This window comes from Seriola aureovittata, chromosome 5 (genome assembly GCF_021018895.1).
Source record: "Seriola aureovittata isolate HTS-2021-v1 ecotype China chromosome 5, ASM2101889v1, whole genome shotgun sequence".
Classification (NCBI taxonomy): Eukaryota; Metazoa; Chordata; class Actinopteri; order Carangiformes; family Carangidae; genus Seriola; species Seriola aureovittata.
Window position 1 is genome coordinate 15,056,844 of NC_079368.1, and position 26,571 is coordinate 15,083,414.

Genomic DNA, 26,571 nt, shown 5'->3' on the forward strand with positions numbered 1-26,571 from the left:
TCTGGATAATCCTGCCTGTAGGATCTTGCCTCATATGTTGAGACAGTATGATAGCTCCTTTGCAGGAATCAATATTTAGCAGTTAGGAGAACAGGCCTGTATGTTTCTATACTTGTGTGGAAAACACACTGTGAATCCAGCAGCTGACTTTCTTTCAGAGCACCCAAGTTGAAGCTTCCTGAAGTGTTTTAGATCAGGACACAAAATCTTTTCCAAGATTGCTGTACTCTGACCTCCTTGTCAAAGCACAGGGGGAAATACAAGAATTAAACACTCTTTTCTTGATTATAAAAAGCCAAGAGGTCGTTCTCTGATAAAAACACTGCTTGTCAACTCACAATCTTTTGATTGATGAGATACACTAATCGAGGTTAATGCATGTGTTGGTTTGTTTATTTTTAACTTTAGACCCTCTATGCTATCCCTATCTACGGTCACAGCTGACATCTTGAAGTGCTTCTCATTTGCTGTGGCCAGTTGTTCATGTGGATTAATAGAGTGCTGAATTCTCTCTCTCCTCCCCTCTCCCTCTCCCTCTCTCTTTTACTGACAGAAAAGCTGATTCATCCAGGCCCAGAAAATGATCTCATCAACCCCCACCTTCTCTTTTCCTCCCTCTACCCCTCTCTCTCTCCCACTCTTTCACTCTATCTCTCTTCCGTCCCCTCCCTTCCTTTCTTTCTCTCTCTTTTCTTAAACAGACACATGCCTGTTTTTAAATGAAAACAAGCCCTCCCTCTTGGCAGCGGGCTTTACTTTAATTCAAACAATCACACATTCGGAGAGTACATGAGCTGCTCCAATAGAGGAGAGCCCACATTTTAAAGAGATTGTTTAAAGGGGAAATGAGATGGTGGAAAAGATTTTTAAAGGCACAGTCAGACATTTGTGAATATATAATTTACAGGTATATACACATACAATTCCAGAGTTGAAGAAAATGGGGGTTTCTGTGCTTTGCAATGATTTTCAGTATAAAAGCTTACATAAATAATCAAAGAAGCATGACACACAGACTTTCAAAAGTATCAGAAACATTAAAAACTTAGTTTTAATTAGATTTAATTGAGTTTGTATGAAAAGATCTTCTAGGATTCATTGCAGTTTCTAATCATGTGCTTCAGATTTTGGTTGTTTAGAAGTAGCCCACAGACTTCAGCAAGTTTCCCTGATGTTTTCAAAATTCTAACCTACCGTCAAAACCTGAAAATCAGGCCTCTTGCACCAATATTTGACCCAAGGTTTTAATTTTTGTTGTTGGTCTTGCAGTCTCATTCTGGTCTTTGACATTGTTTTCAATGATACAGAAGAAGTGGAGGAATCCAACACCTTTTCCTGAGTTAATGTAACGCTAAAGTTAACTACCTTCTAAGGTTCCCCTAAAAGTAGTCTGCTGTTGTGCAGTATGTGACACATTTCCTATCATGCACACTTTAGATCATGTGCTCCTGAATTGGCCTCTCTGTCTTGTGCTGTGTTCTCAGCCTCTTTGATTAGACTGGATAACACTGTCCATCTATAGTGTATCTCACTATCTCCCCTTCTAATCCCCAATCTCCTGCTGTTTCAGGGTTTACAGGCTCTGTGAGATCTTTGATTTGTGCAATGCCACTCACAAACCAACAATCACACATTCATTACAAAACTTGCAAGAGTTTGAGGCAAGGCTGTTAAAGCTTAACCTTCTTCATCATATCCTTTAATCATTGGTACGATTATACAGTGGGAAGGGAATTTGTTGCAATGGCTGTCTCATGATACTGATGCAGACTTTAAAGACCTTTGTTGCTTTAGGCTATTTGGGAAAGAGGCCACACAAAGACCTGCTTATTGACGGACTATAAAGCCATCTTATGTGTTGACCCTCATGAAAAATCATAAAAAATATATGGCTTGTTTTCGCACAGGGTGAACAAAACAGCGTGAATCCACAAATATGCAATGCAGTCAATCCAACTCTAGCATAAACTCAAAAAGAAAAAAAAGAAAAAAACACTTTTGAATCACCACCATCTCAACAAAAACTGAACAAGATAAGTTTCACAAATACTTCTTGTAATTTGCTGCAAGTACAATTTCTGAGGTGTTTGTACTTTGAGTATTTCCTTTATACTTTTACATTTTAAGGAAAAAAGCATGTACTTCTTTTACTACAGGTGTTCCAGATTTATAATGAAACATAAGATCAACATTTCAATTGAGTCATTATAGATCACTACACCCATTTTTCCACCTCGACCAGGCTGATACACATCAATGCAACAACATTTATAGTCCAATAACATAATATACATCCTGAAAATGGCCATTATGAGCATTTTTGTTGATGGTACGAACTTTTACATTGTGCTATTATTACTTCATGACCAATAATCAATGGCGGCAAAGGTATAGCTTTATTTTATATTATTAAGAGTAAATTTTAAGACCAATGAGTTTCGACTTCAGTTCAAAACGTGTAGTTCACTACACTATGTGCTTGTAGTGGTAAATGAGTGTTATGATAACCGCAATCATCTCAGGTTTATTGGGAATAAGAGTATGTGCTGACTTGGTGAAGATGGGGTTAAGTTTTCCTCCTCTGCCGAGCGTTTATCCCTCATAATGGGATGTGCCACCGAGTCGCTCTGCTGGTCTAAGCTACAGCAGGTCAACATATTCAGCGCGAGAGGCGGTGCAACATGGGCTGAGCCTATTTGCGGGGAAGATGAGCTGTGGATTCAGTGCAGCACAGTGGTCGTTATTTCATCGATGAGGAGCTGACTTGACTGACTGACCGCCTCTGAGACACAGACATGGTGACACGTGGATTTTTTCGGGTGAGAGGACCCACCGGCCGCCGGGTGGATTAACTGGTTGACGCATGGGTGTGTGTCGCCGTTCCGGACTGCTCCGATTTCGTTCTCGCTCCGGGACCCGGCGATGCGCTCTTTAAAGGAAACGGGTTTCGCAGAGACATCCGGAAAACGCATCCATGCGCCAGGGCCACTCCGCATCCCGAAATGCTTCTGACAACACAAAGCCTGGCTTCAAGGAGCTCCGATAAGAAACCACACATGCAAATCGGCATGGGTGCGTCAACACGGTTATTTCGCTGTATTTTGCGGATGAGGCTTTGGAGCGCAGTTGTACAATGAGACAATCGGGAATGATCAAGTAGACTTTATTGATACATAATCCGACAATATGGCTGATCAGAGCAACATCCAGTCTGCCGCCTCCAAGAGTATCCGGCCCTTTAAATCCAGTGAAGAATACCTGTACGCCATGAAGGAGGATTTGGCTGAATGGCTGAACACGCTGTATGACTTAGATATCACTGCGGACACCTTTATGGAGGGGCTGGAGACGGGCTGTGCCCTCTGTCGGCACGCCAACAACGTGAACCGCGCCGCGCAGGACTTCCAGATGGAGTATCCGGAGGCAGCACAGTCCATGAAAGTGCCATCCAAAGATGTTGTCTTTCAGTCGCGCAATGTTATGGCCGGCTCGTTTGTGGCGCGGGATAACGTGTCCAATTTCATCACTTGGTGCAGGCAGGAGCTCTGGATCAAGGACGTCCTCATGTTTGAGACCAACGACTTGGTGGAGAGATGCAACGAGAAGAATTTTGTTCTGTGTCTCCTTGAGGTGGCGCGACGTGGGTCGAAGTTTGGCATGTTGGCCCCCATGTTGATCCAGCTGGAGGAGGAGATCGAAGAGGAGATCCGGGACCAGGAGAGCCTGCGGATCGATGCAAGGGAGCCAGCTGAGCAGAGCCCGCCCAGCAGGTGCTTCAGTCGGAAGGAGAGCAGTCAGAGTGTGGAGGATGAAATTGAACCTGATCCAGAGCCGTTCATCTGGCAGCAGAAGAGAGTTTTATGTGACATGCGAAATTTGGATGAGTTGGTGAGTTGACAATGAAAAGATAAAATCTGAAGCCACTCTATATTAGTACTATAATTTAACTACTCTGAATAACCCTAGTTGACGACACAGAAACCCCAAATGTTTCACAACTACACTATGATTCACACAACTTGTCCAAGAATAGTGTCATGATCTTCAAGCTCAGTTTTCACACAATTTAATCATCACCACTCACAACACAATTGTTAAATACAGTAGCTTTTCCCACAGGCTTCTCACCCTCTGGCCTTAGTCAGAGGTAAACATCTAGTTTGTTTTGTCTGGTGCTAAAAGGTATGAAGCAGCTGAGAGACCTATCTCTCCCACAGTAAAACACAGACATGTGTCAAAAGTAAAGCACCCTCTCTGAAAAGATCATGTAGGTGCTATGAAGAGGCAAGGCACCTTATAGATTCTCTGTGGTGTGGGTGTATAGTCTACATGCAGCCTATACATAACTTTGTTTTGGACTGTGCTGTTAAATACCTGCTTACCAGTAGGGTCAGTGTGTGTTTGACACCTAAATTCTTGTTTCCTCCCTCAAGAGAACTTTGAAAAGTCACAGGTCAACTTGGTGACATTTCTCCTGCATTCTTGCACAAATGTCAGCGCTGTCTCGATAAGAGAGGTCGCCAGAGACTGAAATGTTTTCATCACTGTTGACGGTCACCCTCAGCCTCTATCATTTAGCTTGTCCATCAAGAATAATCAATACAATATCCTGCAGGCGAGATAGACTGTTGATTGTGTGCTACCTCTGCAGCTCCTTTGTCTACACTACTAAAAATCTGTCTTCTGACATGTTGGTTCTTATACACTTCCTGTTTCTGTGGAATTCAAAACATCAATTCTTGTCATTTGTTCAGTTGAACTGGTTGACCTTTGCCTGGCCGTGTTGGTCATTAGCACACAAGAGCGACAAAGATCTCATTAGGCCAAAGCAATGAGCAGACAGGCCGACAGGCCGACCAGCAGAACACATGCTCGGGTTGTGAGCGGGGGAGAAGTTAATATTTTCATGCTGATGAGAAGAACAACGTCCATCTTTGACACTAAAGATGTGAGGGACAGCAGAGAGGGAGGAGGGGAGACAGTTGACAGTCACACTCATGCTTGTCCAGGCAGCAGAGCAGAGCGCTTCCACTGTTGACCTCTGCGGACAGAAATAGGAGAGCATGTGGAGGAGGATGTGCGCTGTTCGTATCCAGACTGTCTGAGTCCGCACACTCTCACTCATATGACTGAGTGCTGAGGATTATACAAGCCGACTACATTTCGGGACAAAAAGATCCCAGGAAAGCTACAGAGCGTATGCCTGTCCCTCCCTTTTCTGTCATTGGCACTAACGCATTCCTCAGTACACGTACACACATGTCGTACACAGTGTCATCTGTTGGATAGTCCCAGCCTTTGACTGATTTAGGATTTGGCATCCATAGTCATCATGTGTCTGGTAAATAAAATCTCTTCCATCCTCCCTGTCAGCCCTTATAAAATTGCTTGCATGGACGCTGCACAACAGTCCACATCAGCAACATGAGGCTCTTCAAACTAGAAACCACAGAGGTACTAAGAAGAGAGGCTGCAGTTTCACAATAGTACAGTATTAATGGGGGTATTTTACAGTGTTTGTTGTACCAACACATCCTGTCTAATGACTTCAGCTCTGGTTCAGTTCTCATTTTGTGTCCTAGACTTTGTGTGAGACATACTTCCACTGAATACCTCTCAATTTCCTGTGCTGGTGTATATTTACCAGGAAAAAAAATCAAAATGTGTTCATCTTTCTTTAAATTGTTTGGTCAATATCTGCTTCAATCAGCGACCCATTCAGCTCGTACTGCACAACACCAGGCCTCTCGGTCCTCCATAACATCAGTCACAAGTTTATCCTGCAGAATGCTTGTGTACTTGTCTTTGTATTTCTGTCTGGTGTAAAGACCTCGCAAGAGATTAGTGTCTTGTAATTACTGGAAACCTCATTGCTCGTAGGCATGAGTATCTGACAGCGAGAGAGAGGAATAGTGTCATTGGTCCACAGCTGTGACACAGACTGCGTGTCTGTGACCCTCACTCCTGCAGGCAAAAGCGACTTTGCTGCATCATTCAAGATGGATTGTATTTCACCAGATGTTTTTTTCCCCCCTCTTTTATTAATGATTATTGTTTTCATTTTATTTACCTATTTTTGTCAGTAAAAAAAATATTGAGATGCCGTTTGTGATGACTTAATTTTGAAGCTGCTTTAAAAAAAACCCATAAATTATCAACCTATTCATGAATTGCCAGCCTATTCATATCCAATAACATTACTGATGAAATGTCATCAATTAATTACCAGGCCATTAACTCCAACAGAGATGTGCACAGCAGCCTCAGATGCTTGTGCAAAATGACATGCTACAAATGTTAAGCTCCCATGTATATGTATCATATTTTCTTACAGAAACCTTAATATGAGCCAACAAATGGTGAAGGGTAACATCTACCTATGATCTCTGGTTATACGCAAATCCAGGACATTGTCATTCCATGTATACACGCCCCCACGGATGCTCACATCCAATCAAAACTCAAGTAGCACATGTGAGCTATACAGTGTATGCATGACCATCAAGTATTTTATGTTGCAGTGTATTAGCTACTAGGAGAAAGGCAATTTGATCAGACAGGTGTATATAGGGTCGTATTTATTTCTGTATTTTTAACATTCAGAATCCCATATTGGGAGCAACTTTAAATTCCGGTGTACCGTTTTGAAAAGTTTGGCATATGTTTCTCATGCAGCTTGTAACATCTTAACAAGATTTGTACATTTAACAACTCTGTGTTCTGTTCATTGTTTGGTAGTTGGATGATCAAACTAATCTTCTTGTTTAGACAATACAAGCGTAGCAGTAATAGGATTACAGGTCATTATTCTAATGAGTATAAACAGACAGTCATCACTCAAAGTACAGCTCCTTCTTAGGGCATCTGGCTATTCAACAGTCACAGTAAATGCGTATCATCAGTTATTACTAGTTACAATTTCACCATGGGTCCTTGGCTTATGTAACAGTAACGTGACTAATTGTACTTGTTACGTTGTGTCACATCAACTAGCTCCTGGATAGAATAGGTATTTGATCTTAAGTATAGCTATTGTGTATCCAGTTTACTTTCCTGGTTACTACACGCCCTCATGTAAACACTCACCACCACTGAGTCTCCCGCTGATCTGCCACTACGTACGTTCTTACTCATCTCACAGTGGGACGGCTTTCCACTCTACAGTTGAGGAAGTGGTTGGCGTCTCATTTCCTTCATCATGGCTTGAGTCAGTGATATACTTGTGAGTCTTTTTCCCATTCCCGGAGTTGCTTTGTCTCAGGAGTGGTGCAGACAGCAGCTGGTTCATATCGCTGTATAATGTATATCGACATAAACATGAAGTTTATCCTTTGCATTATGGGATTTTCTTTCATATCACCACTAGAGAGGGATTATGTCAGCGACTTTGATTGAATCAGTATTTTCCTATACGCTGCATTGAGCCTTAGGCAAAGGAACATGGTCAGCTACGTACACAAATAAGCTTTTTCTCTATTTTCTAGGTCTTGCACTAAGGCCCTGGCCCTAGTTGAAAACACACATGCAGTAGCGTTATATACTGACATATTTATAATAATTATAATTAGACTCACTGACCCCTTAATGCATACTCCAATTGTTCACATTTACTCCATGCATAGGCATCTAAACAACAGACCATAAGAGCTTCACGGCCTTTGTCGGCTTCCTTCATTCGCCAATTTTCCTTCTTCCTGCTCAATCACATAAACTGGTTCATATCTCTTCTCACCCCAGGCTTCAACATTCAGCCCTTGTTTAGTTCATACATGTGCGAGCCCTCGTTCCCATCCCCCACCTCTGACTCCGCTGGAGATGATAAAAGCAAAGAGCAGAACAATATGTCTTGTTGGTGGCATGGAAGAGAGGAAAAATGTAGACTGCCACTGTTGGCGGCGAGGCAATCAAAGGCTGACATCTCAATCTTCGGATGGAAACACCACCAGAGCAGAGGGGAGGGGTGATAAAGACACTAAACGTGTGTATTGTGAATGTATGGCCACTCTGCTCCATTAACCTTATGGTTCAATTCATGCATTCAGGAAATGAAAAAAAAGAGGAGTAGTGGGCAGGAGTGCGCCTAGAGTGACTTTACTGTACACTCTGTTAAACCTGCCTGCAATGGATGTTGCTCTGAGAGGGAGAGCTACAGTAGAGAGAGTGAAAGGGAAAAGTAGGTCATCATGTTTTGCATTGGGTCACACTTGTACGCTTAGCTGAGAGACTGTGGCATCCTTCAGTATTTCTCCCTCCGGTATCACACGCACTCATGATTTTAGGAGTTTAGTATCTTAAAGGTTATTTTTCCCTCCAGGCTTTGCATAGTAAAAGGACAGACCAGATCTCACTCCACTATTTTCCATGCAGCAGGGTGCATGTGGAAACAGCTGACTCCACACTTTGCATATTGCCCACTTTATGTTTTTATTGCGGCGCTTGATGCTATCAGCGGATCTTTTGCATGATTATCATTTAATTTGGTGTGTGTCTGTGTGAGTAGTCTGGGTATTTCCTGTCCCTGCCTGTAAGCCTCATCAAGCTGGTCTCAGATGGACGCTGTCCGAATGAGACGAGAGTCCTCAGAAGGACATCAATTCTTCTAACCTTGCCTGTCACAAGGAGAGTGCTGAGTGTTGTTGAGCCAAATGAGTTAGACACTGGCCTGATATTTAGCTGCGTGCACTGAATGATTACATCGCTGTTTGACTGAAACAGATGAATAATGGAGTTATTCACCTCTCAGCTCTTGATGTCCATTAGATTCTTATATCCTCCCAGCCCCTGATGGGCTGTTTGTCATGAGGCCAGAAGACAGACATCGATTTTCAGAGAATGGTTTTTTTCAGGCAGCGGATGATGTCTGCCCTGCAGCAAGTATGATTACATTTTTCACCCCGGTCAAACATACAACACAGATTATAAAAAGCATTTTATTGTTAAGAAAACAGTCATAGGAATATGGAATAGTTCAATATTTTGGGAAAATACACATATATGCTGTCTTGCACTGAGTTAGATGAAAAAATCAAAACTACTGCCAGATCTGTTTGATAAATATTTAGCTGGAGTCAGGAGCTGCTTAGCTTAGCATAAACACTGGAAACAAGGGAAAACAGCTATCCCAACTCAGTTTAAAGTTTACAAAAAACAATCTACCAGCACATCTAAAGCTAACTAATTAATACACTACATCTTTACAGCCAAATTGCTTTTTATATTGCCATATAAATAAAAAAAAGACTCCAGGAAGTTGCTGCTCCCAGCCAAGAAATAGTCGGCACATAACTCCCTCTAAAAAGACGAAGTTTACACGTCAGGTTTTTAATGAATTGAACAAACAAGATACAATCTATTAATTAGTGAGTTTTAGAGATGCTTGTAGGAGGATTTTGAGACCTTTGGACAGAGCTAGGTGAGCTGTTTCCTCCTGTTTTCAGACTTTGTACTTAGATAAACTATAGTCTTATATTTAACTGACAGATGTGACAATGGATTCAGTCTTCTCATCTTACTTTAAAAAAAGCAAATAAATGTATCTGTCAAAAGGCCAAACTATAGCTTTCACACATTCTTCATTTGTGTTCAGGGCCATAGTACTCCCCATGTTACCTGCACTAACTGGCGTACCTGAGCCTGAGGCGATTATCCAACACTGTTTTTCCGTCTTGTCTCAGCTAGTCTGGCCTGTTGGACCAGCCGCTAACAGCGTCTAAATACTTTTTAAATTTCCATGATCTATCCAGTTCATCCCCTCAGACTTCAGGTCCAACATAATTAGAAACATAATTATCATTCATTCATTCAGTCATTCATAACCTCACTTCACCCCAGAGGTTGTTTAAAGAGATAATTTGTGCAAAAGAGGCAGTTCCATGTTTATGAGATGTAGCATGGTTGTTCACAGAGGAGCTGTTTATGCAGGCTGTCAGACCAGCATTTTAATAGGAGGATAGACTCTGATATGCAGGCTGTTTTCAGTGTGCCTTCACAGGCTCTAGGAATGCTTACATGTGGGTGGTGAAGCAATAATCCCTCAAGTTCCAAAAATCTCCCTCCTGCCAAGCAGGCGCCCCCTGTGGCCTAGTTTTTCTTGCCTCTCTGTGCTTATCTGATGACGAGGTTGTTTCATCTTGGGAGGTTTCCAGTCGTCACAGAAGAAGAGTTACTTTGTTCTGTCATTTTTTTAAATCTCGCCCTGAATGCAATGGATGTGCTGTGCTATATAATCTTTTATTCCTCACAATTTTCTTTAATTTTGAAAGCACTTATGTTATCTCGTAAACTTCTTCCACTCTAATTTATCTCACAGAAGTCAAACGCTGGAAACACCCTCATGTAAATTCCCGTCGAGTGAGTTGGTTGTAATGGTCAGGTTTTATTGTTGGAGTTTTGCAATAATTATCCTTCGCACAGCGATCATGAAAGGAACCAGTTAGAGCAGGCCAGCACACCTATGTTTGATGAAAGCACCACAGCAAACTGTAGTTGTACACAGCTTGTTGAGTCATGAAGAGAACACACAGATATTCAAATGGATGAGTGGCTTCTTAGAGTGTATTTATCAAAATTGGATCCCAGTCTGAAAACCTGAACTATATTCTGTGTATTCACATGATAACAGCCAATAAATTCAAATCACATGACAGCAAATATACTTGGAGTAAAACAATATTGGCAACATTGTGCATTCTTTTGTTATGATACCATTATATTAAGCCATGATATACAGTCTTAGTGTAGCATGCTAGTCCACATTACATATCAGTAAAGAAAATGGGGAATCAAACCTAAACATCTTTATCTCTCCCCCTCCCATTTCCTCTCTTCATCCCCAGGGTTTGCTCAGGCCTCAGTCTCAGCCTATCTCTTCCCTGAATGTTCTTTCAGATGTTAGCAGGTCAGGAAGGAAAGGAATGAAGAGATTGTTGACTCACACTCAGCAGACATGACGTGATGTGAGCAGTGGGATCATTAAAGGAATATGTACTGTATATATGTTCTTATACATTAAACTGCGCGGAGACAAATGTCGAATGTCGAATGTCGCAGCAGTTTCTTGATAATGAAAGTGTTTCTCTCCCAGTTCTTGCACAAACATCTCTGCATTCCTATCTTAAGATAGATGCAGCAGATTTCCAGTGTAGGGGCGTGCTGTGGATTGTTCAGTCGCTGTTCCTTTTTCTCCCCTTTTCCTTCTCAAACATCTGCAGCTCCTGCTGAAAGTGTCTCTCGCGTGACCAGCCAGCATCCATAATTCATCCTTCAGTTTTTCTCAGTGTTCCAGCTCCACTTCCGCAGTTTTCCTGCGTGACCTTGTCTCGCTCCTCCCCTTCTATCTCTTTCTCTTTCAGTGTGTGATTGCGTGTGTGTTTTGGTTTCAGTGTGTCGGCCAGACTGTAGCCATTGTTGACACAGTGAAGACATGGGAAGTGCACACATTTCATGTCAAAGGTTCCACGGAGTAAATACTTGAAATGTCACGGCTGCTATTGATTAGGGTTATTAAAACACCTCATGGTTTGACTATGTATCCTGCTCAGTGTTTCATATGAGACTGTGTGAGTCCTACAACCTTCCCTCTGGAGGAAAACTTATGACCTCAGCTGAACAGCTCTTGGAGGGGAGGTGATCTGGGGTGAGAGAAAGGCTTTACTATAGCAAGAAGAAAAAAAAGAAAGAAAGAAGGCAAACTGTACAGTTAAAAAGGGAAGGGTAAGGCTCTCTGTTTGTGTCTGTTGCCATAGCAATCTTTCCATTAACTCACTGGCTGGGGTTTTTCCAAACAGGGCTCGTCCACCTACTGACACAGAACGAAAAGACGGAGTGACAGAGCGGAGAGAAAAGAGAGCGAGCAAGCAGATGTAGAAATGTAAGCAAAACAAAGACAGACAAATATAGGTCTGGTCAGACGGAGCACAGGCTAATAATAAAGGCTGAAAGACAACAAAGCAGATGAGAGAGAAAAGGAGGGAAAGAAGGCTTGGCAGAGGCAGGTGAGAGCGGGAACAGAGCGACAGGTGAGATGCTGGGGCTTAGTACTGATTCCTCCTCTTTGATTTGCATGGGAAAGAAAGAAGGGTGCTATTTCAAGAAAATAACAAGGTACCTCCTTAATCTTCTGAGTTCACCATAATGTAAGTGTTGCAGGCCAAGCTCACACACACCACAAGCAAGCTATATCCCTTGACCCATGTGTACAGTATGAAAGGTGCTCTAAAAAGCCAAAGGGTGGGAGTTCCCAACCTGAAATGTTCCTCTATAACTTTAACATCAATAAAACACCCTCCTGCTCTTTGTAATGGCTGCCCTTGCACACAATTATGGAGCAGTTACTCGTCCTCTCCTCCTGTGCTTTCCTCTCTCACTTTGCTGCTTGACTTTCTCTCCCTCCCGGTCGACAAGTACCCACACGCTTTTGTCTGAGAGACGCCAAGAAAAACATTAAAGTTGTCCAGTGCTGCGAGAGCCCGGGCCTGTGCAACACGGGCGGATCTCGCCCCACCCTGCAGTTGTGTCTGACTCCAGTTGGCTAATAAGCACCCCCAATCCACAGCAAGGGCACCGGCTCTCGAGTCAAACCCCAGCTGGCAGCGCAGGCCTGCTGACATCATCACCACCACCACCAGTCTGGTTTCTGAGCTCTTTCTCTCCTTAGTTTATGATGTCACAAGCAGAAACATTGTCTTGTAACAGGCCAGAGAGCTGGAGAGGGAGATCATTCATTAGCATGTATTTCTGTGCTTTTGTGACACTCTGCGGTGAACTAAATTACCAAAATGTTCTCGAGAGATGAGATGAGGCAGGGCTTTTAATGTGGTAAGAGAGCGGGGCGGGGCATTTCATCACTCAGTAGGTGTTTGGAGAGTAAAGTTGACAGGAAAATGACGCACACACTCCAACACCCTCATATACTCAGGCAGCCAAGACTGCTCATTTCTCACACCATAAAACAGAGTCATTATGTCGCTGACACACAGCACTCGGTACCAGCGGTGCTTTGGTCACCGTTACAGATATGAGTCTAAACATGATTGCATGTGGGTACACTGACCTCAAGAGCAGGAAGGGATCTCTCAGATGTGTGTGTCATATTTGTGTGCTCTGACTCTTAAAATGTCCTGTTTTTGTTCTCCTCAGGTGCGTGAGATTCTGGGCCGATGTTCCTGTCCAGCTCAGTTTCCTATGATCAAGGTGTCGGAGGGGAAGTACAAAGTGGGAGACTCCAGTGCACTGATCTTCATTAGGGTGAGCTGTCACCACCAGAAACCTTAACATCAAGCAGAATTGTCTTTCACTGTGTTGCATGGCTAGATATGCGTCACTTTTTATTTTTACAGACGAAGGTACAGCCTGCTTCATCTGAAAATAACTGCACATTATTTTCTCTGTGAAAATGTTAAATTCAAGATGTTTTGCATCATTGCAGCTTTGACTGCCAAACACTGGTGGACTGGTGTTTTTAAAATGATCACAAATTGGGTTTTATTTTGGTAGTTTCATCATTCCTGTCAGTAATTACAACACTGTAATCAGCATGTTAATTGCTGAGATCTGGGAAGAAGGTGACATCACAACAAAGAAGTCAGACAGATGATTGTATAGGTTTTAAACAAAACCGCCCAGGTTGGTCAAAGTTTTGAGGAGGAAAAACCAAAAGTGAATGGTAAAATTATAACCCAAACTTTCTCTTGCAAAGATCTATTTCAGTTACAGATCAACTTCCTACATCAGCTTTGACGAAGAAAACCCCACCCACTGCTATCCCGCTCTAAATTCTTCTTTTATTCTTCGGGGACATTTTAAGAAGAACATTTGTGGTCAAAATATTGTCCTTTCCATTTTGAGAAAAAAAAAGAATTGGGAATGAGATGGTAGTGTGCGGGTACATTTCACCTTTTTCTGCAGATTATTGTTAGTCAACACCTGCTATGAATTCATATGCACATGTGTGCATGTGTGTGATCGCCTGGTTGCCAGATTTCCAGATTTAGGAATCACTTTTCAAGTGAGTTCAAGATCATCATAACCAATAAACTGCAAAACTGCCAAAACTGCAAAAATATAATATTAGTTTTAATAAACCTGAATTATTCTTTAGGTCGGTTTTACGTTACATGTTCAGCTGGATATATGCATAAGCCACTTTGCCCAATAGCACAGGAGACAATGACGCCTGCAGTAATTGCATGGAGCCATACGGTGCAGGCATATGGCTTCATATGTTGTTTCAAAAAGAGGCAGGTTATGTACAGTAGCAACAGATAAACCACTCAGCTGCTTGGCTGCATCAAAGCCAAGTCAATTGTACAGTGAATGTAGCAGCATTGTGAGTGTTTACACACTGCCTTCATCTGGCCCACTCCCAGGACTGTACTTTTTTCCACTGAGACACAAATAGAGCTTTATGTCATTTCCTGAGTTGGGTCTTATCTTGGCTGTGGCCTGTTTCTGCTGGAGTGTTTGTCTCAGTTTCAGCTTAAGAGCTGCCACTGTACCCACATCAGGCCTCAGAGGACTGCGCAGGGAAGCTGGTTGATACCAGGGATCGATTTGGTCTCACTTACCTAAGATGTGCAGCAGACAGATTAATGGATTTTGTGCGTACATTTCCAAGATGTCTGCATTCAAAGGATCGCTGCCAGTTATTTCTTTACTTTGAGCACCACCACTTCAGTCAGACAGTGAGACACGATGCATTCAACATGCTAAAATGTTTGGCATACCCCTGTCTTCTTATACATTTTCTACATAGTGAGCTGTACAATTATTCAAGGAGAGGTTTAATGTGTAGGACTAATTGTCAGGGACTTTTCTTTTTTTTTTTCAATTCTTGGTTTGGGGTTGAGTTTTCTTCGGACCCTCCCCTTGACCTAGAAAAAGAAAAACATCCTCCATAGTTTAAATTGTACAGTAGAGTACTGAGTTGGTACACTGTGTTCGCCAAAAGCGTAAATACTTTAAGGTGGTGTGACCTAATTTTAACCATAACATATTAATACATGAATTATTTTCACATTCACCACCAATAACGGATTAGATAATTAGATTTCTAAATTTATTGCAAATATAGTGAAATGATCATTTTCTATCCATTTTCTATAAAATAAAACCTGACACATTTAACTGCAGACTAAATTGAAAGATGCAAGTATTATTAATTGCTATAACATTTAATCACTATATTAGATCTGTTGGATCACTATTAAGAGCTACATGTATTTGATGTTTTCTCATGACATTGGTCTCATTAGGTTGACTGTATAATAAGGTCCTGAGACAGAGACGGGATTGTTGTTCTCTGCATATGGCACATTTATGACCCACTGCTCACACAAAATCATCATTTGTAACTATTTGTTCCTGTTTTTTTCCTTTTTTTAAAAAATGAATCCTGCAAGGCAGAGCTGAAGTATAAATAAGATATAAAGACCCTTTACTGCTCTTCCCTTCAGCAGAAATAAAGACACACAATCTGCCCCCCTTTTTGACCTCCACTCCACCCCATATAATTTTCATACCGTCCCTGTTGCAGCTTTGAAGCCATTTTAATGCGACAGACACATTTAAATGTGCCTGTATGTGGATGGTGTGTGTGTGTGTGTGCATGTGTGTGTGTGTCTGGGAGCCTTTGACTTGTCAGATTAGCTCTGTTCATACTGTCTCCGCCCTCTCCTGATTCCTCACTGGGGATGGCAGTGGTTATGCATATGCCCAAGCAGCTACAAGTGCACCCAACACACTTCCCTTATTCTTCTGAGGGCAGGAAGCAGGCAGCCGCTTTGAAAGCCAACAAACCCCTATTCAGCTGCCAAAGCTGTGACAAGGATCTCAGGATGAACGAGGGGATGAAGTGGAGAGAGCAAATGGGCGAACGGGCCATATGAAAAGAAGGGGGCTGGGGGTGGGGGGGTGTTAATAAGACATCTTTGTCCCTAGGGAGGTCGCTTCCTAAAGGGAGGAGATGCCTTCAGTCGTAGGACACAACAGCTGAAATGAACCATGAGCTTAATTTTTGAACTCACCAGTGAGATTCAAGGAGAAATTGGTTCAGCCCGCCCCCGCAATGATGACAAGAAGTCTCTCTGTTCGCTGTTGCTATAGAAACAGGGATCGGGTCTCTCCACACTGGTGAAGACTGTGATACCCCTTCAGTGGTTGGGAAATCTGTCTGCTTAGCTATAGCTTCAAAGTGCAGCATGGTCCCAAAACATCTCCTGAGCCTCAGCAGACTCCTCAGTGCTGCTGCAGCATTATGCATTAAATATGGAATGTGTAATAAGCTCGTTGGAAATGAGAACAAGTGAAACAAAAGGAAGATTTTATCAAAGTGTTTATACTGTAATTTTGATTAATTGATCATTCAATTTATGAGTTTAGACCCATGAAAAGTGTAGCATAGCACCTGAATAATATAATTTACATCTGCTTTTGTCTTTTTGTCACCTTTGTCAATAATGTTTAATGTTTGTGTTGTTACCTGCAGTCTCTGTGATCACCCACTTTGTCTTTCAATATCTCACATCACACCACATGTCTGTGTGTCTGTGGGTGTCTGTTGTTAGATGATTACAATGAACTGAATGAACCGACAGTCTGGAAATTAGTACTGTGCAAGTAGCTTTTTATGACCCTCGATAATTGTCTTTATAGTCATGCAATTATCGCACTGCAATAAGACAGTTGTTTATCTGGATTTCCAGTGGCTGCTACCATCATGGCAGCTACTCCTAAAGTCAAAAACGATAACAAAGTCATTATGTAGAGATATGAAGCCTTGTCTTTATATGTCACAACAACACCTCTATTGTAGTATACTGTACACTGTGCAGAAGCTAAAATAAGCTATTCTATTCTGTAAACTGCTGTGTTGTAAAGGGTCTATTCCTCTTGTTTCTGTTGCAACTTTATACCTCTACAGTGTGTGGCTATTTCTTAGCAGACCTTTGTTGTGGACATTCATATCACAGTGATGCTAAGAATATGATATGAAACTCATGCATCCCTGCTTTTCACTGCTGGCTCATGACGGCCAGGCAGCATCACTCAAACCATAAACCTGTTACTGACATAAGGCCAGAGCAGTGGAGAGTAAGCAGTTTATACTCTCAGGTCTGATAGAGATAAGCAGATCAGCTGTTTTGATGGATCCAATGTAGTAGGGGAGCGAGGCCGATGAAAAGACTTGTAGTGGATTGGCAGGGATTGTATTAGAGAGAAGGTGGGGTCAGACTTTGGTGCACATGCCCTTTCTGTGGCCTCTCTCTGATCACTCTCTGGTCAGGGACCCAGAGATGAGATGCCGTGCCACGTGTGATTTGGTGGAAATAAACTCGGTGCCAGCCCACACAGATGTACCATTATGGCTTTGCCTTGCCAGCCCTCAGAGACACGGGCACAACCTTTAAAACATGTGTCTGGCAGACCCTATTACAAAACCAAAGGCAGGGGATGCATACACAGAGGTGACACATCAGGCGAAGTGTGCTGCTTCAGTGAAGGCAGCTTCTGCCTAGAGGGAGTGAGGCTCTTTGGTCTGATCTTGTGGATGTGTGTGCCTCAGAGAGCAGAGGAGAGTAGGAAGTGACATATCCACCAATCCCCTCTGTTATGGCTATCCAGGCCCCCTCTCCTCTCTGCTCCTCTCCGTGATGACTGAGGTCTGAGCTGAGGAGCAGAGAGTACAGCAGGGGGTGAGTTGTTACCATGCTAATTCACCTTTCTACCCTCTGAAAACACCGGGAAGCCAGCTGAGAGGCATGAGAGGAAAAAAAAAGTGTCTCTCACACACACACGCATTTTGGCTCTTTATTATGCTACCGTACTCTTTTTAATGGTGAGTTGGCATGGCAATGAACAGCCCTCATAATGGCAGCAGCTGGGGGTGATGTGGGAGAAAGAGGAGTTGTGGGGGGAGGGAAAGGCAGGGGGCACAGGCAGGGGTGCGTCTAGATGTTACGTAACACTGAGGGCCAGTCAGCCTTCAGCAAGCTGCCCCGCTGGTGGAAATGGCATATCTGTTCTGTTGACTTGTGCAGTATGCGGGGTTGTGCAGAATATCAAAAAATTTTAGCCAAGTTATTTGTGCATGAAATGTGTATGTTACTTTCCGTTTATCTATTAAAGCTTTACTTTCTCTTTTCCTGCCTCAGGTCCTTCGTACTCATGTGATGGTGCGTGTTGGAGGGGGCTGGGACACATTAGAGCACTATTTGGACAAGCATGACCCGTGCCGCTGCGCTGCTTTTGGTGAGGTCACTTCCTATTCCCCGTCAAGCCCTTACTAAACAACTTCACTGTTGAGTCTCAGTATTGCATAATTCACAGCACCTTTAGGATTATAAACAAATTATTCATGTCATGTGTACTGTGTTCAGACTAGGATCAGACACTGTGAAGGTCAACAGTATTGAAGAAACAGTGTTTGTTATTCAGTCTTAGCAGACATTTAACTATAGTGTGTACAATTCCATTTTTTTGCTGATGACTTATTTGTTATTTGTACATCACCCAGCAACAATCAGTTTGTATCTAACTGATCCCTGAACCAATATCACATCCAGCCAAGAAATGTAAGTCTGGAAACTGATGCAATGCTACTGGAAAGTGTGTGGTCACTGTGACTCCTCTGTAATTCCTCTGCCACTACCTGATCCCACAACACATCTGTGTAGCAGCTCATCTCAACACAAAGACTTCTTTTTTTTTTGCCTATAAACCACACACCTAACCATGCAACGCTTACTTTGAGCAGCACAGTGATACATGCTCATAACTATGCTGGGTGAGACTGTCTCTCCTTGTCCAAACTGCTGCTGAAGTGATGATGTCAGGGAGTGACCGTCTGGCCCGGACAGCTGACACTATCTGATATCATAATTGGTGTTACATTTCTTACCACAAGAGGCCGTGTCATGCAGTATTAAGTGATTATGGAAATATGCCTTTTGTGTTCTATAAATGTCCTCTCTAAATGGTAGGATCATCAGCATTTCTCTGATTGGCTTGCTTCACAAGTAAAGGTCCATCACTCTGGCTTAGAGAAGCAGCAACAGTATTTTATCTACTGCTGCTATCTAAGAGCTCCATGGCATCGATGTGGTTAGATATGATGTATTTCAGGACCTCTCCATGACTTTTATCCTTGGTGATTGTGCTGGCGGTCTGACGTTCTTACTTAGATGTTTGTCTTAACCACCTCTGTCTCCGCAGCCCACCGTTACCACCAGGCTAAAGCCAGTGGCCAAGGTCAGGGCGGCCAGAGCAAGTCGTCGAGTGCCCACTCGTCCCGCTCCACTAGCCCAGGTCCACACTGGCGAAATGATGGCATAGCACCTTACAAGCCCCCAGACAGGCGCTCCATGGAGCCCCCGTCTGCTCCATGTGCCCCTTCCTCTGCCACACGGCCGGGCCGATCTCATAACACTTCTGTCCACACTGAGCCCGACTCCGGCGCAGCTCGTACTCTTCTCCCCCGGCCGCCACGAGACCGCTCAGAACCCCGCCACTTTAATCCTCTCAGGTGAGTGTGTACGTCTACGCAAATGTGCGGATAAGTGTGCGGATAAGTGTGATACCATGATAAGAAATTAATCTCTCACAAGTAGCCTGGCAGGGCACCTTCTGCCACTTGCTCTTTCCTGCCCACAGACGGGCAGGCAGACACAGCTCACACGCACGCACACACACACAGACTCACAAACAATGGGGCATATACACAACAAACAAACATGTCAGGAAGCCACAGATTAGACCAGAGCAGATTTATCTAATCTCAGGTGACATTGCCCTGATAAATCTGCCTCACACAGCCACCCTACAGCACCTCCCAGTGGCTACAAGGTAAACCCCAAACATGTTGACTCGGCTCTCCTCTCTCATCTACTTTCCTTTAGTTAATTGGACTATTGATGGCTGGGATTCTGTGAGAGCTGTTGCTTTAAACCTTTCTTCTCTTGCCATGGCAAACAGATGGTGTGAGTCAGTATGAAGCCAGTGACAAATGAAACCACACATCAGTCTTCTCCCATGTGCTTCTGGAGAGGCGTATCTGCCACTGGGTAGTGGGCAGGCTGATAGAATAAGAGCCAGAGTAGTGGCATGTTAAGATCTTCCTAGGTAGCTGTTTCTATGGGATTTCAAAACAATAAGATCTGCTTATGCTCTCCATGAAGCGGCAAAAAGTTTAGTTGCTCACATACCTTTCCTCTATGTCAGACTGTGAGGGCACCATTGTTTGACACAATTAGGAGCTGAATGATGGTTTACTTTGGCTTCCAGCCAATGTGTGGCTCATTTCTGTATGGAGGGATGGCTCAGACCAGACGTCAAGGCAACAGCTCATCTGATTTAACCCTGTGTGGGTGTGGCAGACTAGATGAAGACTAATCTGACAACTATCCCTAGACAACTGTTCTCAGCTAACTGTGGAAGTAGGTCAACAGGTGGGCTCCATGCAGGCAAATTACCATGTCAGAAAATATACAAATCTAATTATAAGGTTAATTTTAGAAGTCCGGTATAATAAAAACACTAATTAAATTCACAGCCTGCGATCTAAATGAAAACAAAACTTTAACCTCACCACCAAAATGCAAAACACAGGACTGTAGCATGCTGTCATTCTTAATTGACAGACAGGTCTTTTAAATAATGGATTCCACACACCAACTTCATATACTGTTTTCTGATGCTTTAAAAGTTTTAGTTACGACAGAAATATTTATAAACCTTGGGGTAAAACAGGCAAATATTATCTACCATGAAGCTGAGAAACAGGCTAAATGTTATGACCTACAACTAAGAGTTGTCTCTGCTGAGTCTTTAAATATCCAATTTATAATACACACTTAATTGACCTGTACTCATCAAATCTATCTATGTTTTGGTCTTCCTGTAAGTGAACTATGAGCTGATTATACAGTTAAACCTGCTGGTCTTACTGGTGCGTGACAGTGGAGTGGTGTCTGGTTGAGAAAGGGCAGTGCTGTGTATTGGGTTAGAAAATCTACAGGACTTCTAATCCTGCCCCCACTTGTTCTTATCTTCCCCGTAATCCCCCTGGCTGTCACTACCCACTGTTCCAAGAAACACCGAGACTTAGGTCAGAAACACCGTCTGTGTTTGGCAGTGGCAGGTTGCGAAATTTTCACAAATCCTCAGCATCGCACATCACATGTCACCTCATGGTATGAAGGAAGATAATATTTACGATAAATCTGTTGGAGCTGAGTCAGAGGCAATATGTTGCCCCCCCCGTACCACCTGTGTAGTAATATGAGTATGGAGTGCAGACTGGGATAGACAAATTCTGGACTATTTCTTTTAAGTATGTGGCATCATTATAATATAATATATAATATTGTCTCCTCCCTACGTTATAGGAATAAGGAGACAATGTTGCCAGTGACAAGACGCCTATCTGGAGACAGTGACTCCTCTACAGCGTCATCTAAAGGAGGAGGAGGAGGAGGAGGAGGAGGAGGAGGAGGGGGGCGGTACTCTCTTGGTGGTGCCTCACGTCGCTCTGGTGAAGAAGTAGTCTTGCTTGTCAACCGCAAGGAAGGGAAGCATATGATTGAGAGGCCCGGAGCAGGAAGTCAGACCCCCTCCCTGCGTCCCTCACTGCCCCGTGCACGCAGTCAATCTCGGGATCGTGCTGCACTTGCTCCAATACTCAAACCTAACCCACCACAAGGATCCTCTGATGGAGCGCGGACGTCTCGCACTGAGAGGGGGCGCTCCCTGGGAAACGAGGGCCCGAGGAGGCTTCATGCTCCACGTTCACACAGCCAGAGTAAGTTACCTAGCCGTACTCGGTCCAGCGATGCCAGCCCGAGTCCGGCTTCCTGCTACAGAGACCCTCAGCCCCCACCTTCAGACAGACGAGAGGACCTGCGGGCCAAACAAGTGCCCCCATCCTCTCCCAGAGTAGGTGGTGGCTTCGCCAGGAGGCAGTCGTCCTCGTGCTCCAACTCACCTATTAAAGGGGTCCAGAACAACACTAGCGGCCCCAGCAAAAAGACTATCACTACTCCCAGACCTCCTGCCCCTCGCTCACCCTCCGTAGGAAAAGGTAGACTACTGCCACCGGTATCCTCAGGAGGTCGACGTTCACCACACTCATCTCCCCGCAACTCTCACCATCACGGCACTCGCTCCCCTCGGATGTCACAGGGCCCCCGCTCTGCTGGGCGTGGCCACCATAGGAACTGGCCTGGTCTGGAGCGCCAGGAGCCTGAGGAGGAAGGACTAGGCTTTGGCTTCCAGATGCTGCCAACACTAGACCCCCAGAGGGAGCAGGACCTGTATCGCAGCTTTGAGGCTGAGTTTCTGGCCAATACACAGCAGGCTAGAGGAGGGTCTAGTAAAGCCCCAGGAGGAGTGAGCCTGCAGGGAGCTGGGACACATTCAGTGCCAACACTCACTGATCCTAATGTCACTGACTCTGCCTATTCCTCCTCTAACTCCTCCTCATCCTCCCTGAATGTGGGGGCAAAGATAGGAACTCTGCCTGACCTCAGGGAATCCAAGAGAAATAATCCCCGTCACTTCCCACTCGAGGACCCCTTACACTTACATTATGGACACAACTTTGGAGGACTACACAACTTTGGTCACGGAGAGCCTGAACACTGGGGGGAACGTGGAATGGGTCTCAAGAAGTTGCCAGCCATCTCTAGCTCCATAGAGGAGAGGGAACTCCCATCTTCGCTGCCTGGCCTTGGAGACACAGAGTCAGACAATTTAATGAATCAGGTCCCCTCAAGACCTGCTTTCCACTGTAGGAATATGAATGGAGACCATGGAGGTTATCCTCCTACCGGGGGGCTGACAGGTCAGCAGGGGGAGCTTGGCTGGGGCACAGGCCCTGAAGGAGATGTTCCTCTGGAAAATCACCAGCCGAACTTACCTTATGACCTTGAAAATGGTGACGGGAGTGATGACCTTCCACCCCCAGAGGCTTGCCCATCACCTGTGCCCCTTCCACCTTCTGAAGACTGCTCCTTCCAGGATTCCTCGAGTGAAACCTCTTCCATGTGCTTCAGCCTGAGCGAATCCCGCTCTGAGTCCCCCCCACCATCTTCACCCCTGGCCAACGGAGACACTGAGGGAGACGTGCTGCAGACTAAGAAAGGGCAGAAGAAGGCAGACAGGGTAGCACCTATCTCAAAGCACAAACTGAGAAGCAGAATCAGGCCTCGCATCGACAACAGGCCAGAAAACAGCCCCTCGCGTATCCCCACCCCGGTCAGCTACAGAGATCTGCAGGCTCACGACACTCTTTCCCCCTGCCACACCCCACCGCTGTCCCCTCAGAGCTCCCATTCTACTGGTCGTCCGGCCACGTGTAAGAGCCTGCACCAGGCCTTTGCAGATATGATCCATACTCAGCCACGTTCCCCAGCCATGGGCAACAAAGATTGCTCCTACCCTGGACAGTCAGGAAGCCTGGACACTGAAGCTTGGATGTAGCACAAAACTGATGGGTATGACACAGGGGGTTGTTGTCATGAACTTTGACTACTGTGTAAAAAAAACAGACTTAAGACTGGGCTATAGACTGTTTTCATTGCATGTCAAACATCACTTAGTTTCTCCCCTGTATAACTGCGGGGGGTTCACATTGCTTTTATGTTGCACTCAAGCCAAATTATTTATTACCAAAGGAATGGTCTTTAATACTACTTTTAAATGTTGTTTTTATGTATGCATGGGGATGCTTTTGCCAATCATGAGGTGTGTTTGCTTTCTTTTCTTTCTTTCTTTTTTTTTTTTGCAGGACACTTGTGAAATTCTCATGGTTGACACAGAGAGGTAGAGAGAGAGCATATGTGCTGCCATGTGCCCCACTGACGGGCATGGTAAAGTGCCAGAGATTTAAAGCTGCAACTCTATACACAGTGTAAACCTTAAACCTTTAGTCAGATCGATTAGCTCCCTCTTGTGGTTTCCCATAACATCTCTGCTTGCCTTGATAGTCAAATTACTGGTTTGATGACTGTGATTTTCAGTCTCTTCACATATGACTCAATATTACACATATTTACAATATACTAATAGGTAACATAGACAAAGGAATCCCCATCATTCTCGTGACTTTATGAACATTACATGCACTACCAATCTCTGTACAGTTGTCTGTGTTTATTATTACTGTATGATGTCAGCTTTTCACAATCAGTTGATGTAGTCGAGATAGATAATATGTTTCTAAAATGCTTATCGTGTCACCCATTTTCAAGATCATGTTTATTGCAGTAAAACATTTGAACTTCTTCTTTTAAGTTGATTAAGTGCAAACACTTGAGGAGCAGTGAAGGTTATATTATATATACTTTGTGTCATTGTCACTGAAACAGATACGTTGAGACTTCTTCATCCAACCAAACAGTACTCTGGAACAAATATAAATATATGTGCAGAAATCAAACGCTAAGGAGAATGAATGTGTAAATACATGTTGATGAGCTCACCATGAGATGTGGGTATTTTGTACATAAAAAGGCATTGAATATACAGTTTAATGTACATATTCACTGTATTAAGTTCTATGCTGCCTTAGCTATGCAATATTGGTGTTGGAAATGCCTTGACAATTCCCTTTGCCTTAAAATTTATTCGCAGGTTAGTTTTTGAATGTTTTTGCTCAACACTAAGATCTGTTCAGTAACACTACATTGCCATCATTAACTGTTTCTGATAGTAGAAATTGGAGAGTTTGAGTCTGAATGTGGGAAAAAAAAGTGAGGAACATTGCCAATTTTTATTATAAATTAAAACTTGATGTAGGTGTAACAATGAAAGATAAAGACATACAATTTATTGCGTCTGAAACTTAGTAGTTGTTTTGAAACACCGGAAGCCAGATAACCTTAGATTGATTTCAAAGACATGACACAATGTATGGTGACATCTAGTGGCTGAAGAACGACATGTTTTATTCACAGTATAAAAAAAGAAAAAGAAAAGGAAACTATATTCCCGACACAGAAACCACGTCCTCTGTTTAGAATGAAATGTTCTGGTTCTGATTAGGGTCAATAGAGCCAGTAACAATGGTATGTTAAGGTGAAGTTTGATGGATGAAGAATGATTTTGACTTGAGTGACTGCATGTGTGCAACAGTGCATGAATAATAGATACTGTAACTGGATATCAAGGTTCTCATCTTATGCTCTTACAGAGTTGTCAACCGTATGAGAGGCCAGACTCCAGCTACAGTACTTCTGTTTCTTGGTATTTAACAGGTGTGGACTTTGTAAAATATATTTGAAAGTGGTGAAACAGTAGGAATTGAAGTGTCAGTGTCCTGCAAAAACCCCATAACATCAAAAAACTCAATTAAGAGAAATTGGCAGCCATTTGTTTTTGAAGTTTTACACAGGAGTCAATGTCAGTCAGTAAGAAAGAACAAAAAACTTTTTTGCAGGACTCTGACACAGTGAATGGGTTAAAAATAGAGAGTGTGCATATCTTTGTGTACATACTGTATGGGAATATGTACAGAGTTGGAGTAAAGACGGGAATGCAGTTGGTCTAATTTATTTATTTATATAATCAAGTCTCACTGGGCTCAAGTGACATCTGTGTCCCAAGTACTGTAAGTGAATACGTGTTAAGGGAAATCCAAATGAGGTGGGGCATTTTAAGCTTTTTCAGTTTTCTCAAAATTATTCTGTAAACAAAAATAATCCTGCGAAATGTTGCCAGTTTAAGAACTGGAATGATCCCACAGACAAACTAAACATATTTGGGCTGTATTGCAATATTCAGAGATACAATAATTTGATTTAATGCTGACTCCTTGTCCCTACATTAATTTATGATATATCAGTATTGTTTGAGCTACATTGATCCAATATGTAACTGGCTATCAGTTTCACCTTTTTAACCAGATATTTTCATGTGTAACTTTTAATTTTTTTTTGTTTGGTTTATTTGAAGACATTTGCATTTTGATCAACTGGTTTTTTAAAATCTACCAGTTAACTGTGACTTCATACAAACATGCCATTTCATTTGGTAATAAATCACAGAAATAGTTTCTCTTTGTTCTGCACACAAATTTCATGAAACACTCTCCCCCCAGTCAGCGAAATCTGAATGTTCATGATCAGACAATTACTTGTTTGCTAATGTTATTTTCACTAAAACTTAAGTTAAATGTACAGATTGCTTGACATTGTGGAATTTGTATGTATGAAATAGCAATACTGCAAGACTTCACTGTTTTTTGAAGTTGAAAATGCTGTCAAGTTGTTCTTGTAATAAATATTTTCCTCTGAAGTTCATGAATTAGCTCTGATCATTTTTTTCATGAGGGGCTTTGATCAGAGCAGTGTGGAGAAAAGACAGCGTGTGGATTTGGGGGAGGACCTGCATCACCTGTTTGACATAAGCCGAAATGTATGTGGATACTGACAATATAATTCTTCATGCCCAATGTGATTTACTCACTTTTATTTGTTGTGTAATCATCCAGTTCGTGTAGTACGCTGATATCTGATTATCTATTTGTGCAGATTTTGTAGTCTGGATATGTTAAAAAAATGAATTGTGACAGCAGAATTA

General features: G+C 43.1%; 1 protein-coding gene across 1 annotated transcript; it reads left to right on the forward strand.

Annotated features, from left to right (window-relative positions):
- Positions 1-731: 731 nt before the first annotated feature.
- gas2l1 (growth arrest-specific 2 like 1) lies at positions 732-26,291 on the forward strand. The gene is made up of 5 exons (XM_056376723.1): positions 732-3,888; positions 13,138-13,245; positions 18,150-18,246; positions 19,210-19,519; positions 21,381-26,291. Exons 1-5 carry the CDS (start codon positions 3,187-3,189, stop codon positions 23,470-23,472), a joined length of 3,309 nt encoding a protein of 1,102 aa, XP_056232698.1. The 5' UTR covers positions 732-3,186; the 3' UTR covers positions 23,473-26,291.
- Positions 26,292-26,571: the final 280 nt, after the last annotated feature.